This window comes from Hyla sarda, chromosome 2, assembly GCF_029499605.1.
Source record: "Hyla sarda isolate aHylSar1 chromosome 2, aHylSar1.hap1, whole genome shotgun sequence".
Taxonomy (NCBI): Eukaryota; Metazoa; Chordata; class Amphibia; order Anura; family Hylidae; genus Hyla; species Hyla sarda.
The window spans coordinates 85,573,230-85,587,510 of NC_079190.1; the positions used below are offsets into that span (position 1 = coordinate 85,573,230).

Sequence of the window (14,281 nt, forward strand, 5' to 3'; positions counted from 1 at the left end):
GATTTGTCTTTCAACAAGACAATGATCCAAAACATAAAGCAAAATCTACAATGGAATGGTTCACAAATAAACATTTCCAGGTGTTAGAATGGCCAAGTCAAAGTCCAGACCTGAATCCAATCGAGAATCTGTGGAAAGAACTGAAAACTGCTGTTCACAAACGCTCTCCATCCAACCTCACTGAGCTCCAGCTGTTTTGCAAGGAGGAATGGGCAAAAATTTCAGTCTCTTGATGTGCAAAACTAATAGAGACATACCCCAAGCGACTTACAGCTGTAATCGCAGCAAAAGGTGGCGCTACAAAGTATTAACTTAAAGGACATCTGCAGCGTTACAAACACTTATCCCCTTTCCTCAAGATAGGGGATAAGTGTTTGATCGCGGGGGGTCCGAACGCTGGGGCCCCCGGCGAACTCCTGTACGGGGCCGCGGCTCTCCCATGCAGGGGGCGTGCCAGCCGCAGCATGACGTTGCGGCTGGCACGCCTCCTCCATACATCTCTATGGGAGAGGCGGGGAGGCAGCATTCGTGCCTCCCCGCATCCCCCATAGAACTGTATGGGGACGGGGAGGAGACAGCGCGTCACCGTCGACCTTTAGGTCGACGCTACGCGCCTTAGCGCTCACCATGAGCGCTTATGGCGGCGCCCCGCTAGGACCCCCCGCGATCAAACACTTATCCCCTATCCTGTGGATAGGGGATAAGTGTAATGCCGCTGCAGTTGTCCTTTAAGGGGGCTGAATAATTTAGCAGGCCCAATTTTTCAGTTTTTTTTTGTTCTAAAAGTTTGAAATATCCAATAAAATTTCGTTCCACTTCATGATTGTGTCCCACTTGTTGATTCTTCACAAAAAATTACAGTTTTACATCTTTATATTTGAAGCCTGAAATGTGGAAAAAGGTCAAAAAGTTCAAGGGGGCCGAATACTTTAAAGCAGACGGAATGTAGGCTGGAAAGGAATAAAAAAAAAGTTATAATAACAATCAGTGGCCAAGCCATGCACTCCCACATACCTCACCCCGAACAAGTTTTCGCAAATGGCAAGGGGTGTGTCTCAATGGGGGAACCAGCAGCTTTAAATATACAAGGCCAGCCAATAAGAAACATTAATAGCCTACCACACGGGTCCGTGTTGATGGTGATATGCCATGATTGATCAAAGGCATGCCAGAGTAGTTTCCGGCTTGATCTGGTGACATGCGCATGGTCCCCTGATGCGCACGTCACTAATGGTGTCTCACGACAGGCGAGACATCCACCGGCAGCAGCGCTGAGGATTCGCGATGCGCCGTGGATGTGCGCACAGTCGTGAGATGCACATGACGCAAGCGCGCTGCGTAAAGGGCGTCACATGATACGCTGGTGCTCTACGTGCCTGTTGCCAGGCAAACCGATGCTGTAACCCTAAGTATATGACACCAAAAGTTAAAAAGAAGTGCAAGAGAACGTGATGGTGCTGGACAAAGTACACTCACCTGCCACCAAGATAGTGATCGCACATCTCACAACTGTGCGCACATCCACGACACAGCGCGAATCCTCAGCGCTGCTGCCGCTGGATGTCTCGCATTTCGCGAGACCTCCATTAGTGGCGTGCGCATCAGGTGACCATGTGCACGTCAACTGATCAGGCCGGAAACTACTCTGGTGTGCAGCCTTCGATCCATCATGGCATATCACCATCAACACAGACCCATGTGGTAGGCTATTAATGTTTCTTATTGGATGGCCTTGTATATTTAAAGCTGCTCCCCATTGAGACACGCCCCTTGCCATTTGCAAAAACTTGTTTGGGGTGAGGTATCCTATGTGGGAGTGCATGGCTTGGCCACTGATTATTATAACTTTTTTTTATTCCTTTCCAGCCTACATTCCGTCTGCTTTATACTTACATGTGTTGCATGTCCTCTGCGCCTGGTGTACGTTGTGTGCAACACTTATTAGTGATTGTGCACACATAGGCATCTATTATTATGTAGGTTCCTTTCATCTGTATAAGCGCTTATACCATTCATGTGATATACTCACCTCCTTTTCTTCTGTATGTGTAGCCCGATTTTACTCATACTTATGTTATGATGTTATGTATGTTTTTTAACCAGTGTTTAATAAAGATTATACATTTTTTGTCACCATATTTGGCCTTTTTGTTTGGTGAAAATTAACCTTAGCGGCTTATGGTCTATTACTAAGATAGTGCCTTAACTGCATCACTGACAATGCTTACATTTATTATCAATATCAGAGATGAGCGAATCGAACCGGACAAATTCGAATTCGTTACGAATTTAATGGAAAATTCAATTCGTAACGATGGCCGTAAATGTTGGCACCCCTGAAATTTTTCAAGAAAATGAAGTACTTCTCACAGAAAAGGATTGCAGTAACACATGTTTTGCTATACACGTTTATTCCCTTTGTGTGTATTGGAACTAAACCCAAAAAGGGAGGAAAAAAAATCAAATTGGACATAAGGTCATACCAAACTCCAAAAATGGTCTGGATAAAATTGTTGGCACCCTTTCAAAATTGTGGAAAAATAGGATTGTTTCAAGCATGTGAAGCTCCTTAAAAACACACATGGGGCAAGTAACAGGTGTGGGCAATAGAAAAATCACACCTGAAAGCAGATAAAAAGGAGAGAAATTCACTTAGTCTTGCATGGACAACAGAAAGAGGACAAGACAACAATCTCAAGGTTACAAGTCCATCTCCAGAGATCTAGATTTGCCTTTGTCCACAGTGCGCAACATTATCAAGAACTTTACAACCCATGGTACTGTAGCTAATCTGGCCGTGGACTGGAGAGAAAAATTGATGAAAGGTGTCAACGCAGGATAGTCCGGATGGTGGATAAGCAGCCCCAAACAAGTTCCAAAGATATTCAAGCTGTCCTGCAGGCTCAGGGAGCATCAGTGTCAGCGTGAACTATCCGTCAACATTTTTAAAAAAAAATGAAACGCTATGGCAGGAGACCCAGGAGGACCCCACTGCTGACACAGAGACATAAAAAGGAAGACTACATTTTACCAAAATGAACTTGAGTAAGCCAAAAATCCTTCTGGGAAAACGTCTTGTGGAGAGATGAGACCAAGATAGAGCTTTTTGGTAAAGCACATCATTCTACTGTTTACCGAAAAAAGAATGAGGCCTAGAAAGAAAAGAACACAGTACCTACAGTGAAATATGGTGGAGATTCAATTATGTTTTGGGGATGTTTTGTTGCCTCTGGCACTGGGTGCCTTGAATGTGTGCAAGGCATCAAGAAATCTGAGGATTACCAATGGATTTTGGGTCGCACTGTACAGCCCAGTGTCAGAAAGCTAGGTTTGCTTCCAAGATTTTAGGTCTTCCAGCAGGACAATGACCGCAAACAAAAAACCCTAAAAAGCACCCAGTAATGGATGGCAACAAAGCGCTGGAGAGTTCTGAAGTGGCCAGCAATGAGTCCAGATCTAAATCCCACTGAACACCTGTGGAGAGATCTTAAAATTGCTGTTGGGAAAAGGAGCCCTTCCAATAAGAGAAACCTGGAGCAGTTTGCAAAGGAAAAGTGGTCCAACATTCCGGCTAAGAGGTGTAAGAAGCTTATTGAAGCGTCAGGAAGCGACTGATTTCAGTTATTTTTTCCAAAGCGTGTGCAACCAAATATTAAGTTTAGGGTGCCAATAATTTTGTCCAGCCCATTTTTGGAGCTTGGTGTGACATTATGTCCAATTTGCTTTTTTCCCTCCCTTTTTTGGTTTAGTTCCAATACACACAAATGGAATAAACGTGTATAGCAAAATATGTGTTACTGCAATCCTTTTCTGTGAGAAATACTTCATTTTCAGGGGTGCCAACATTTACGGCCATGACTGTATATTCGGCAGCCATTTCTGGGACTTTTTGCTCAGAGAGCACACACTGTGTGTTACAATACAGAATCAGATCTTTACAGTGGCGAATCCATTCACCTCAAGCCTGCATCACTGCAGGCAGGCAGGGACAGTTCAGAGTGAGAGAGAGAGTTTGCATATTTCTGGTGCAACCGTACTGGGGCGTAGTATCCGCAAATGAGTGAAATATATACGCACTCAGCAGTTCTAACTTTTTTCTGGTTAAAGCTCATGGGGCAGTTGGTGAGAAAGTACTAAAAGACTTCCACACTAGATTGTTACGCTTATTTCTGGTGCAACCTTTTTTGGGTCGTATTATCCGCAAATAAGTAAAATATACACGCACTCAGCAGTTCTACAAGTTTGTCAGGCAGAGAAGTGCCAGGTCGTGCACAGAGGAAAGGCAGGGGCCTAAATTCCTCAGGCACAGGCAGAGGTCGCAGAAGTTAAGGGGCGCCTGGCAGCAGGAGTCTTAGCGAGAGGCCTGAGCTCCCGGTATCAGCCAGCGGTCGCGTCTCGACCAGTAACCCATCTGCTGTCATCGATTGGTTAACTATGTCATCCACTTCATCTGAAGTGACTTCTGACACCCCCAGTAAACAGTCAGTGGGTTCCTCAGACTTAACCCTCAGTTGGCATGGCCCAGGAGCAGTCCCTCTCCTCCAACTGCCTCTGTCCTATGCTGTTCCCTCCTCCAGGGAAGTATTGTATGCTGTGGGCTCCACTATACAGCGAGGACAATCAACTAGAGGACAGTTGAGAATGACATCAGTGACATGCATAGCAAAAAAAAGACACATAACAGGGAATTGCACTTAAAAGTTCCTTTTTATCTCAATTTTCATTCATTACAAAAAATGCAGTGAGAATTCAGAACATATTCACCCAGTGCATAAAAGCTGTTCAGAGATCCTTCCATACGGTGTCTTAAGAACTATCCATCCGGAACTTGCTGTCTGTAGGACGGTATGTTCCTGGCCGCATGGACGCTAATTCTGAGGGGGTGAGGGAGAGCTCGCTGGCGTGCGAGCCGCTGAAGGATGTTTCAGGAGTCTCCTCCCTTTCTCAACATAGTTCCCGTGAACCCATCACCACCTACTAATACAAGTATTTCTCTCGCGAGATTTCTCATTTCTATATACAAAATAACATAAAATCATTAAAACGGGTTCATGACCGGACAGTACTTATAGGAAAACATTAAAATTACAGCTCTCATTGATCCCTTTTGGTGCTAGAGACATCTCTAGCACAAAAAGGGATCAATGAGAGCGGTAATAAGCGGTTGCACCAGAAATAAGCAAACTCTCTCTCTCACCGCCTCAGAATTAGCGTCCATGCGGCCAGGAACATATCGTCCTACAGACAGCAAGTTCCGGATGGATAGTTCTTAAGACACCGTATGGAAGGATCTCTGAACAGTTTTTATGCACTGGGTGAATATGTTCTGAATTCTTACTGCATTTTTTGTAATGAATGAAAATTGAGATAAAAAGGAACTTTTAAGTGCAATTCCCGGTTATATGTCTTTTTTTGCTATGAGTACGGTAGAATATTCTCAGGTGAAGGAGCCCTGAGGTAGACATTGGGAAGCCACCCTGTATGTGCACACCTAAGGTCTGAACACGTGTTTGAATTGATATCAGTGACATGCAGACACAACTCGATGATGATGAAGCCGATCGAACTTGGGAGCTGGGTGCAGAAGGGGCTTCATCTTCCTCAGGAGAAGAGGGTGGCAGGTTGCCAGTGAGGCAACAGCTGAGCCATAAAGGTGGTAGCATGGTTGGGAGTCAGCAGGGTGGCAGCAGTGGGAGGTCTGGAGCCAAACATGCCTGGGGTAGACCACATGCTTCGCGTCAGCCTACCTGCCCGGGAGGTAGTGGAGCAGGGGTTACTGGAGTTGGCGGCAGTAGCAGTCAGTCAGTGCGGACTGTTGGGGGGAAAATCAGCTACTGGTCAGCGTGGCAGTTTTTTTTATCAAGCATCCGGAGGATGTTAACTGGGTCACATGCAAGATGTGTCAGCAGAAGGTAAAGCGTGGCCAGGGTCCCAATGTTGGCAACACGGCCCTGCATCAACATATACAGCATCGCCATCAAGTGGCCTGGGAGAACCATGGCTCCAATGCTGTGGTCCAGCCTGCTGCAGCAACCGCTGCATCACCCACTGCTCCCTGTTTCAGCTAGCCAAGGCTCCACCACCTCAGCCGAAGGGAGCTGTCATTCCCATCTTCTGTTGGTACAGATGCTCCTGCTCCTCCTACTTCTCGTCAGTCCTTCCGGCAGCAATCTATCACCGAAGCGATGTCCAAGAGACAGCAGTATGCACCCACTCATCCAACGACACAGAAGCTGAATGTGCTCCTGTCCAAGTTGCTGGTGCTGCAGTCTCTCCCTTTTCAAGTGGTGGACTCTGCACCTTTCAGAGAACTGATGGCTAGTGCAGAGCCGAGGTGGAGAGTCCAAAGCAGTTATTTATTTTCAAAAAAGGCAGTACCAGCCCTGCACAAACATGTAGAACAGTAGGTGGGCCAGTCCTTGGGCCTGTCTGTGTGTACCAAAGTGCACCGCAGTGCTGACATGTGGAGCTGTAATTACGGCCCATTGGGTGAATGTGGTTCCTGCACAGCCACACCAGCAACTTGGCCAGGTCACGCCGCTTCCGCCTCCATGCTCTCACGCTGTTAGTCCTACAACAATGTCCGACTCTGCCTCCTCATCCTCCACCATGTCCTTAGCCTCCACTGCACAGACAAGTCACAGTGCCCCTCCAGCATAACATGTGTGCAGGGCACGGCGGTGTCTTAACCAGGTTTGCCTGGACGTACAGAGTCACACAGGGAAGGAACTGCTGAAAGTGATTTATCAAGAAATCGAATCATGGCTTTCTCCACGACAACTGAAAATGGGAACCATGTTGACCGACAACGGGAAGAATACCTTGTGTGCGCTGCATCAAGGAAGCCTGAGCCATGCGCCCTGCATGGCACGTGTTCAATCTAGTTGCCAAGTGTTTCCTAAAGTGTTCCACCCAACTGATATAAAAGATATCCTAACAATAGCAAGGAAACTTTGCATGCACTGCAGCCACTCGTACACAGCCAAGCACACCCACCTGGAGCTGCAGCATCAGAAAGGCATCCACTAACAGATATGCAACGTTTCCACCCGTTGGAATTCCATCCTCTATATGTTAGATGAACAGAGAAAGGCCATCAACGATTTCTTGATGATCCAAACGGATAGAGGTACTCCCCTGTGTAACTTCAATGTCAACCAATGGCAGCTCATACACGACACCTGTCGTTTGCTCAAGCCCTTTGAGGAAGCCACATTATTAGTCAGTTGCCAGGATTACAGGATGAACGATGTCATTCTACTGCTTCATTTCCTACAACATATGTTGGAAACAATGGCTGGTCGGGGCACTGGAGACATGGCACCTACATCTCACGGCTACATGAGCCCTGTGGGGACTGAACTGGAAGAGGAGGAAGAGGAGGGGGACAGTGGAGCACAAGCAATGTTTAGTGAAATGGTTGGTTTTTATACTTATCTGACAGGAGAGGAGCAGGAGCAGCCAGAGGAGCTACAGGGTGATGAGGAAGACGAGACAGAGGACCTAGACACACCATGGCAGTATGCAGTGGAGATGGAGGCAGGGAGTCCCTCAGAGTCACTTGCACAAATGGCACGATGCATGCTCACTTGATTGCTTAGTGACTGCAGGATTGTCACCATTCGGTAGCGGGATGATTTTTGGCTCTCCCCCTTGTTAGACCCTCGCTTCGGGCACAAAATGGGGGACTTTTTACACCCACTGAGAGGGAGGACAAACTGACCTACTACAGAGACATCCTATTGGGGGGGGGGGGGGGGGGACCCTCTGCATTCATGTTCCACTGCCATGGCTGCTGGGGAGGGTTGGGGTGGCAGGAGCAGTACCAGCTGCATCAGCAGCAGCCTGAGTATATAGTTGCTGATGAGTAGCTTTCTTCACCCGCATAATGAAGCAAGTAATCAGCAACAGCAGGTAGACCTTGAGCAGGACCTGGACCAGCAGGTGGTGGCATACTTGGACATACCAGCCCACATTGAAGGTCCGCTGGACTTCTGGCCAGCCAAACTGGATGTGTGGCCGCAACTAGCAGAGTTTGCCCTGGAAAAGCTGTCCTGCCCAGCCAGTAGTGTACCATCAGAGTGGGTGTTTAGTGCGGCCGGGCCCATGGTAACGGCAAAGAGAACTCCCCTGTCCACCATAAATGTGGAGAGACTGACCTTTGTGAAGATGAATCAGGCATGGATCAGTCTGGATTTCCAACCACCAATGCCTGATGCATCAGAGTAGATTGAACACTTTACAAATATGGATATAGCAAACAATATTTAAGATACTGCTCCCCAGTTACAGAAATTCCTCTGCATCAGACCACAAGTAAGTATTGAGGATATGCATTAGCTAAACCTTAAATTGTAACAGGTGGGGGTAAAACTGAGCCTGTAAGGCCCTACTCTCTCATTATTAATTCCCTTCTTTGCAAATGTTACTCACCCTAAAAAGTGCGGCCCCACACAGGAACCTTTCCCTATTTCCACCTAAAAACCCTGCAATTTCCCAGTTTTTTTAGGTGGAAATAGGGAGAGATTCGTGTGTGGGGCCGCCCTTTTTAGGGTGAGTAACACTTGCCAAAAAGGGAATTAAAAGGGTGAGAGTAGGGCCTTACAGGCTCAGTTTTTACCCCCACCTGTTACAATGGACCATACGTTGTTCCCTTCCACCTTTTAGGAGGTTTTTGCATCACTTCAATACTTTCTGTTGGTGGCACAGGGTGTTTTTTGCACACCTTTCCTTTTGTTTGATTTAAAAAAAAATTTGGGTCCATATATTTTATCCTAAGAATATTATTAAAAGTTAAATTTTTAGCTAATGCATAGCCTCTATACTTACTTGTGCACACCAACACTGACAAAAGAGACGGGGTTCTTCTGCCTACCTGCCTCAGCTACTATTCTGATCCTGCCACCCGCCTGATGACACACATCTGATGCCAAGTGCTCCTTCTTTCACCCACCTTCGTCAGCGGGTACTGGTATTGCTACCCACCGCTCCACTCTGTCACTGGGTCACTTTCAGAACTCCCACTGCTGCCACTTCCAGGCTGTCTCCTCATGCTGATGCCACATCCAGGTTCTGTCACCGCGATGGTCCCGATCAGCCCAACTGAGCTGCCGGGAAGCTTTCACTTTAGATGCGGGGATCAGCTTTGATCAACTTAATGCCGGGCATCTGCCTGAACTGCGATATTCGGCATTAGCTATGGGTCCTGGCTGCTGATAGCAGCCGTGACCATGCGGGTATGATGCGAGCTCAGCTCCTGAGCTCGCTTCATAACTCTCCCTAAAGGAGTAGTCCAGTGGTGACCCAGTGGTGAACAACTTATCCTCTATCCTAAGGGGATAAGTTTGAGATTGCGGGGGTCCGACCGCTGGGGCCCCCTGCGATCTCCTGTATGGAGCCCCGACAGCCCGCGGGAAGGGGGCGTGTCGACCTCCGCACGAGGCGGCCGCCGACATGCCCCCTCAATACAACTCAATGGCAGAGCCGAAGCGCTGCCTTCGGCAATCTCCGGCTCTGCCATAGAGATCTATTGAGGGGGCGTGTCGGCCGCTGCTTCGTGCGGGGGTCGACACCCGCTATCTGGCCGGAGAGCCTGGCCCCCGTACAGAGAGATCGCAGGGGGCCCCAGCGGTCGGACCCCCCGCGATCTCAAACTTATCCCCTATCCTTAGGATGGGGGATAAGTTTTTCACCACTGGACTACCCCTTTAAAATCTCAAATAGAAATTTAATTATAAATTTTTTTTTGTTTTTGTTTTTTTTTTATCTCTTTAATCTCTTCAATTGTGATGCCATATGGTCTCCCGACCCTTCTGCCACATCCAGAAGGGTCGGATCGAACAGAATTTTTTCAGAAAATTTGGCGAATCGTCTGAATCAAATTTTTCTAAAATTCGCTTATCTCTAATCATTATGTGAAACTTACAAGTTTGTAATGGAGAAATTAAACAGTGAGCCCCAGTGAGGACATAAAGTAATGTGAGGACATTATGCAGAATGCTGTGAAATGGATAATACACACTGCTCAAAGAAAATAAAGGGAACACGTAAACAACACAATATAATTCCAAGTCAATCACACTGTCTACTCAGTGAATGCTGGCGGTGCTTTCACTCTAGTGGTAGCATGAGACGGAGTCTACAACCCACACAAGTGGCTCATGTAGTGCAGCTCATCCAGAATAGCACATCAATGCGAGCTGTGGCAAGAAGGTTTGCGGTGTCTGTCAGCGTATTGTCCAGAGCATGGAGGTGCTACCAGGAGACAGGCCAGTATATCAGGAGACGTGGAGGAGGTCATAGGAGGGCAACAGCCCAGCAGCAGAACCGCTACCTCTGCCTTTGTGCAAGGAGGAGCACTACCAGAGCCCGGCAAAATGACCTCCAGCAGGCCACAAATGTGCATGTGTCCACTCGAACTAGGCCTGCAGGATATATTGCAATCCCAATCGAATCGTGATTATTGGGGATTGCAATATTTCAATTTGGCCTTTAGCAAAATTTGGCGATTACTTGCATGAACGCCCAGCTCGGCCCAGCTTCCCATGGCAGCTCAGCACAGCATTTCACAGCCCTGCGGCGGCTTAGCTGGCTCCCGTACTGTGCGCCAGGCTGTGACTTTCTCCCAACAGTGCTTAGCGCTGGCAGGCAGTCACTTCCTCCCAGAACTCTATGGTAAAGCAGGAGCCGTGTGGGAGGAAGTAACAGAGTGCAGGCCAGGTACATGAAATGAGGAGAGGGCATTAAGTGTGATAGCCTGAGGGAGTAGGTTATGGGGAGTGTAGCTGTGACTACAGGGTGCTTGTTAACCCTTGCTATTCGTGACGCCAGGGTGAGGGCTCCTCAGTAGTGCTTGTCCTACCGCCACCCTTCCCAAGAGCAATAGGGAGGTAGATAATAATGGAATGTCCACAACCGGAGAGTTTAATGAAACAGTTGTAACTTTTACTGAAGACTTTATGCAAGCTTCATAACCGGAACAGTTGCTATACATGCAAGCTTTCTTTGGAGGTTGACAAAGGTTGGGACTTTAGCAATTTAGAGTCTTTAGGATAATATGCACTGTTCCACTGGATTTAGGGGGATTTAGTTGCGGTACAGTAGTCACGCTAGCTTTAGCGGGGGTAGTTTAGAACTCACGGTTTAAGTTGCGCTGAGGCCGGTAGGTTTTCAGGCCTAGCGTGTCTTTGCAAGTTGCGCACATGCGTCCTGCTAGTCCGGCATCCACGAGAGCAGCAACCCAAGAGAGCGATAATTGGCTACAGCTCCCTTATATGGGCAGGGGCTGGACTAGTGCTAATTGGTCCAATACTTGTATCAATCACCATTACAAAGGATTATGGGCAACATGTGACCCTAGGACCTCCAAAGGTCCTCCAACATACCATAATGGATATTAACATAGTCACATGACTGAAGGTCCTGCGACGCTAAAAAAGGTAAGTACCATACATTATATTAAATATATGTTATTATTAAATGTATACATATATTAAGACTGTAGAATTAGAGTAGAGAAGAGGCGACTAGGGGCTGTCCCACCTGGGAGACCCTACCTGAGCGTAGTTACTCTGACTTTGGGGACCACCACACTAGGTACGTTATGCAATACAGTACCGGGACACCACATAAGTTTATTCTTCCCCAATTCATATTCTAATATTTAATAATGACATAGAGAGGATTAGTTGTATTAAGGGAATGGGCTGTATGAGGGGAGACAGGGGCTGTATGAGGGTGAAACAAGGGCTATATGAGGGGAGAAACATGGGCTATATGAATTTCATATAGCAGTTCCCCTTATATAGATGCTGCCTCTCCTATAGTCTATATTGCCCATCATATAGCCCATGTCCCTGCCCCCCCCCATAAAGTCTCTATTCCCCATTTATAGCAGGTCCCCCTCATATAACCATTTTCACTCCCATAGCCTATGTTCCCCCTCATATAGCTGCCCCCCCCACGAAGACATTTCCCTCATATAGCTGATCCACCTCATATAGCCAATGTCCCCACTAATATAGTCGTTCCCTTCCCTATAGCCTATGTTCTCCCCCTCATATGGACATTCTCCTCATATAGGCATTCCACCTCATGAAGCTGTTCCTCATTTCCTATAGCCAATTCCCCTCAAACCCATTACACTCATTTAATATTATGAAATGAGGCCATTGGCTATTTGAAATGGGGGGGATTTCACTATTTGTTTGTTATATCGCATTGAGCACGTGACAGACGTGACAGAGTCTGGAGACACTGTGGAGAATGTTCTCCTGCCTGCAACATCCTCCAGCATGATCGGTTTGGCGGTGGGTCAGTAATGGTGTGGGGTGGCATTTCTTTGGGGGGCCGCACAGCCCTCCATGTGCTTGCCAGAGGTAGCCTGACTGCCATTAGGTGCCGAGATGAGATCCTCAGACCCCTTGTGAGACCATATTCTGGTGCGGTTGGCCCTGGGTTCCTCCTAATGCATGACAATGCTAGACCTCATGTGGCTGGAGTGTGTCAGCAGTTCCTGCAAGAGGAAGGCATTGATGCTATAGACTGGCCCACCCGTTTCCCAGACCTGAATCCCATTGAGCACATCGGGGACATCATGTCTCGCTTCATCCACCAACACCTCGTTGCACCACAGACTGTTCAGGAGTTGGCGGATGCTTTAGTCCAGGTCTGGGAGGACATCCCTCAGGAGACCATCCGCCACCTCATCAGGTGCCCAGATATTGTAGAAAGATCATACAGGCACATAAAGGCCAAAGTGGTTTTCCACTTTGATTTTGAGTGTGACCCCATATCCAGACCTCCATGGGTTGATACATTTGATTTCCATTGATAATGTTTGTGTGATTTTGTTGTCAGCACATTCAACTATGTGTTATCTTAGTGTTCCCGTTATTTTTTTGAGTAGTGTATAAATAAATGGCACTAAACGCCTACACTTTAAAGGGGTATTCCTGGATTTTTTTTTTATTTGACTATGCTACAGGGGCTGTAAAGTTAGTGTAGTTCATAATATAGTGTCTGTACCTGTGTGTGACAGTTTTCTCACAATTCTTATGTGATTTTCACCCCAATATTTATTTTTAACAGCATTCAAAATGACTGTGTTCTCAGATTTTTCCCAGGTTGCAATGTGGCAGAGACCTAACTCACTAGTCAGCTGATGACAGGGAGCCTGTCTGCTTCAATGGGTGGAGCGATCGCATGGTCGAGCGATCTCAATGTGCAATTAATACAACAGCTTTAGGCACCCTGAGTGAAAACCACAGGTCTTTTGAATGGATGCAGCTCATTTATGTTTCAATGGGTGGGGTGGCTGATGTGTTGGAGGGAGGAAAATTGAATTGTGTGATTTGTAGGCAAAGAAGAAAACTCCAAAAAGGAAATACCAGTTCACTAAATGCTAGCCACAGTGTTATGGTAATCTCACAATTTAGCCATTTAGCCCCAAGACAAGCACGGATCCTTACTAAGCATGTCCATTACTGTCTGCCAGGTACATACTAAAGTCACCTTATGGTGGATAAACCCTTTAATGTTTCCTCTTTCTCACCAGTTTTGTGATTCAATCCATGTAGCTAGGTACTGTCGCACCTCCACTGGAAGAACGTCTTGGCTGTACACCGCAAAGGCTTGCTCTTGGAATACACCAGTTAACCTCAAGATCGCCTCCCACTGGCTCATGTTGGGATTAAGCTAGCAGTCAATCTGAATCTAAAAACAGAGTGAAAGCCATGTAAATGAATGGGATTTTTCCCCACAGATAAATAAATGTGTTACAATATATACAATACATTCTGTATTTAAAGCAGTGGTTCTCAACCTTTTTGGCGACTGTACCCCCAAAGCCTGAAAGTATGTCCGCGGGTACCCCCTCGCACGGAACTTGCGCACGAGGGGTTCCCGCGGTCAAAAGGCTTTTTTTACCTTTATACTAATGCATCCCCCTCCATCTTAATTCCCTTGTGCTATTATCCCCCCTCCATTTTAATCCCCTTGTGCCACTATTCCTCCCCCCTCCATCTTAATCCCCTTGTGCTACTATCCCCCCCTCTCCATCTTAATCCCCTTGTGCTATTACCCCCCCTCCATCTTAATCCCCTTTTGCCGTTTTTCCCCCTCCATCTTAATCCCCTTGTGCCATTATTATCCGATATGGCAAAAGGGGATCAGAGGAAGGGGGAATGGCGCCAGAGGATCAGAGGGAGGGAGGAATAATGGCACAAGAGATTAAGATGGAGGGGGGTTGATATCCCCCCTCGATCTTAATCACCTTGTGTTA

At 47.0% G+C, this 14,281-nt stretch overlaps 1 protein-coding gene across 5 annotated transcripts in view; it reads right to left on the bottom strand.

The window, feature by feature from the left end:
- The window catches only part of STAT2 (signal transducer and activator of transcription 2), a 144,439-nt gene that overhangs the window by 122,377 nt on the left and 7,781 nt on the right, over positions 1-14,281 (bottom strand). For all 5 annotated transcript variants that reach the window (XM_056562377.1, XM_056562375.1, XM_056562376.1 and 2 more), the window contains exon 2: positions 13,553-13,713. In XM_056562377.1, the coding sequence (XP_056418352.1) occupies positions 13,553-13,683 (131 nt within the window). In that variant the 5' untranslated portion in view covers positions 13,684-13,713. The remainder of the gene's footprint in view (positions 1-13,552; positions 13,714-14,281) is intronic.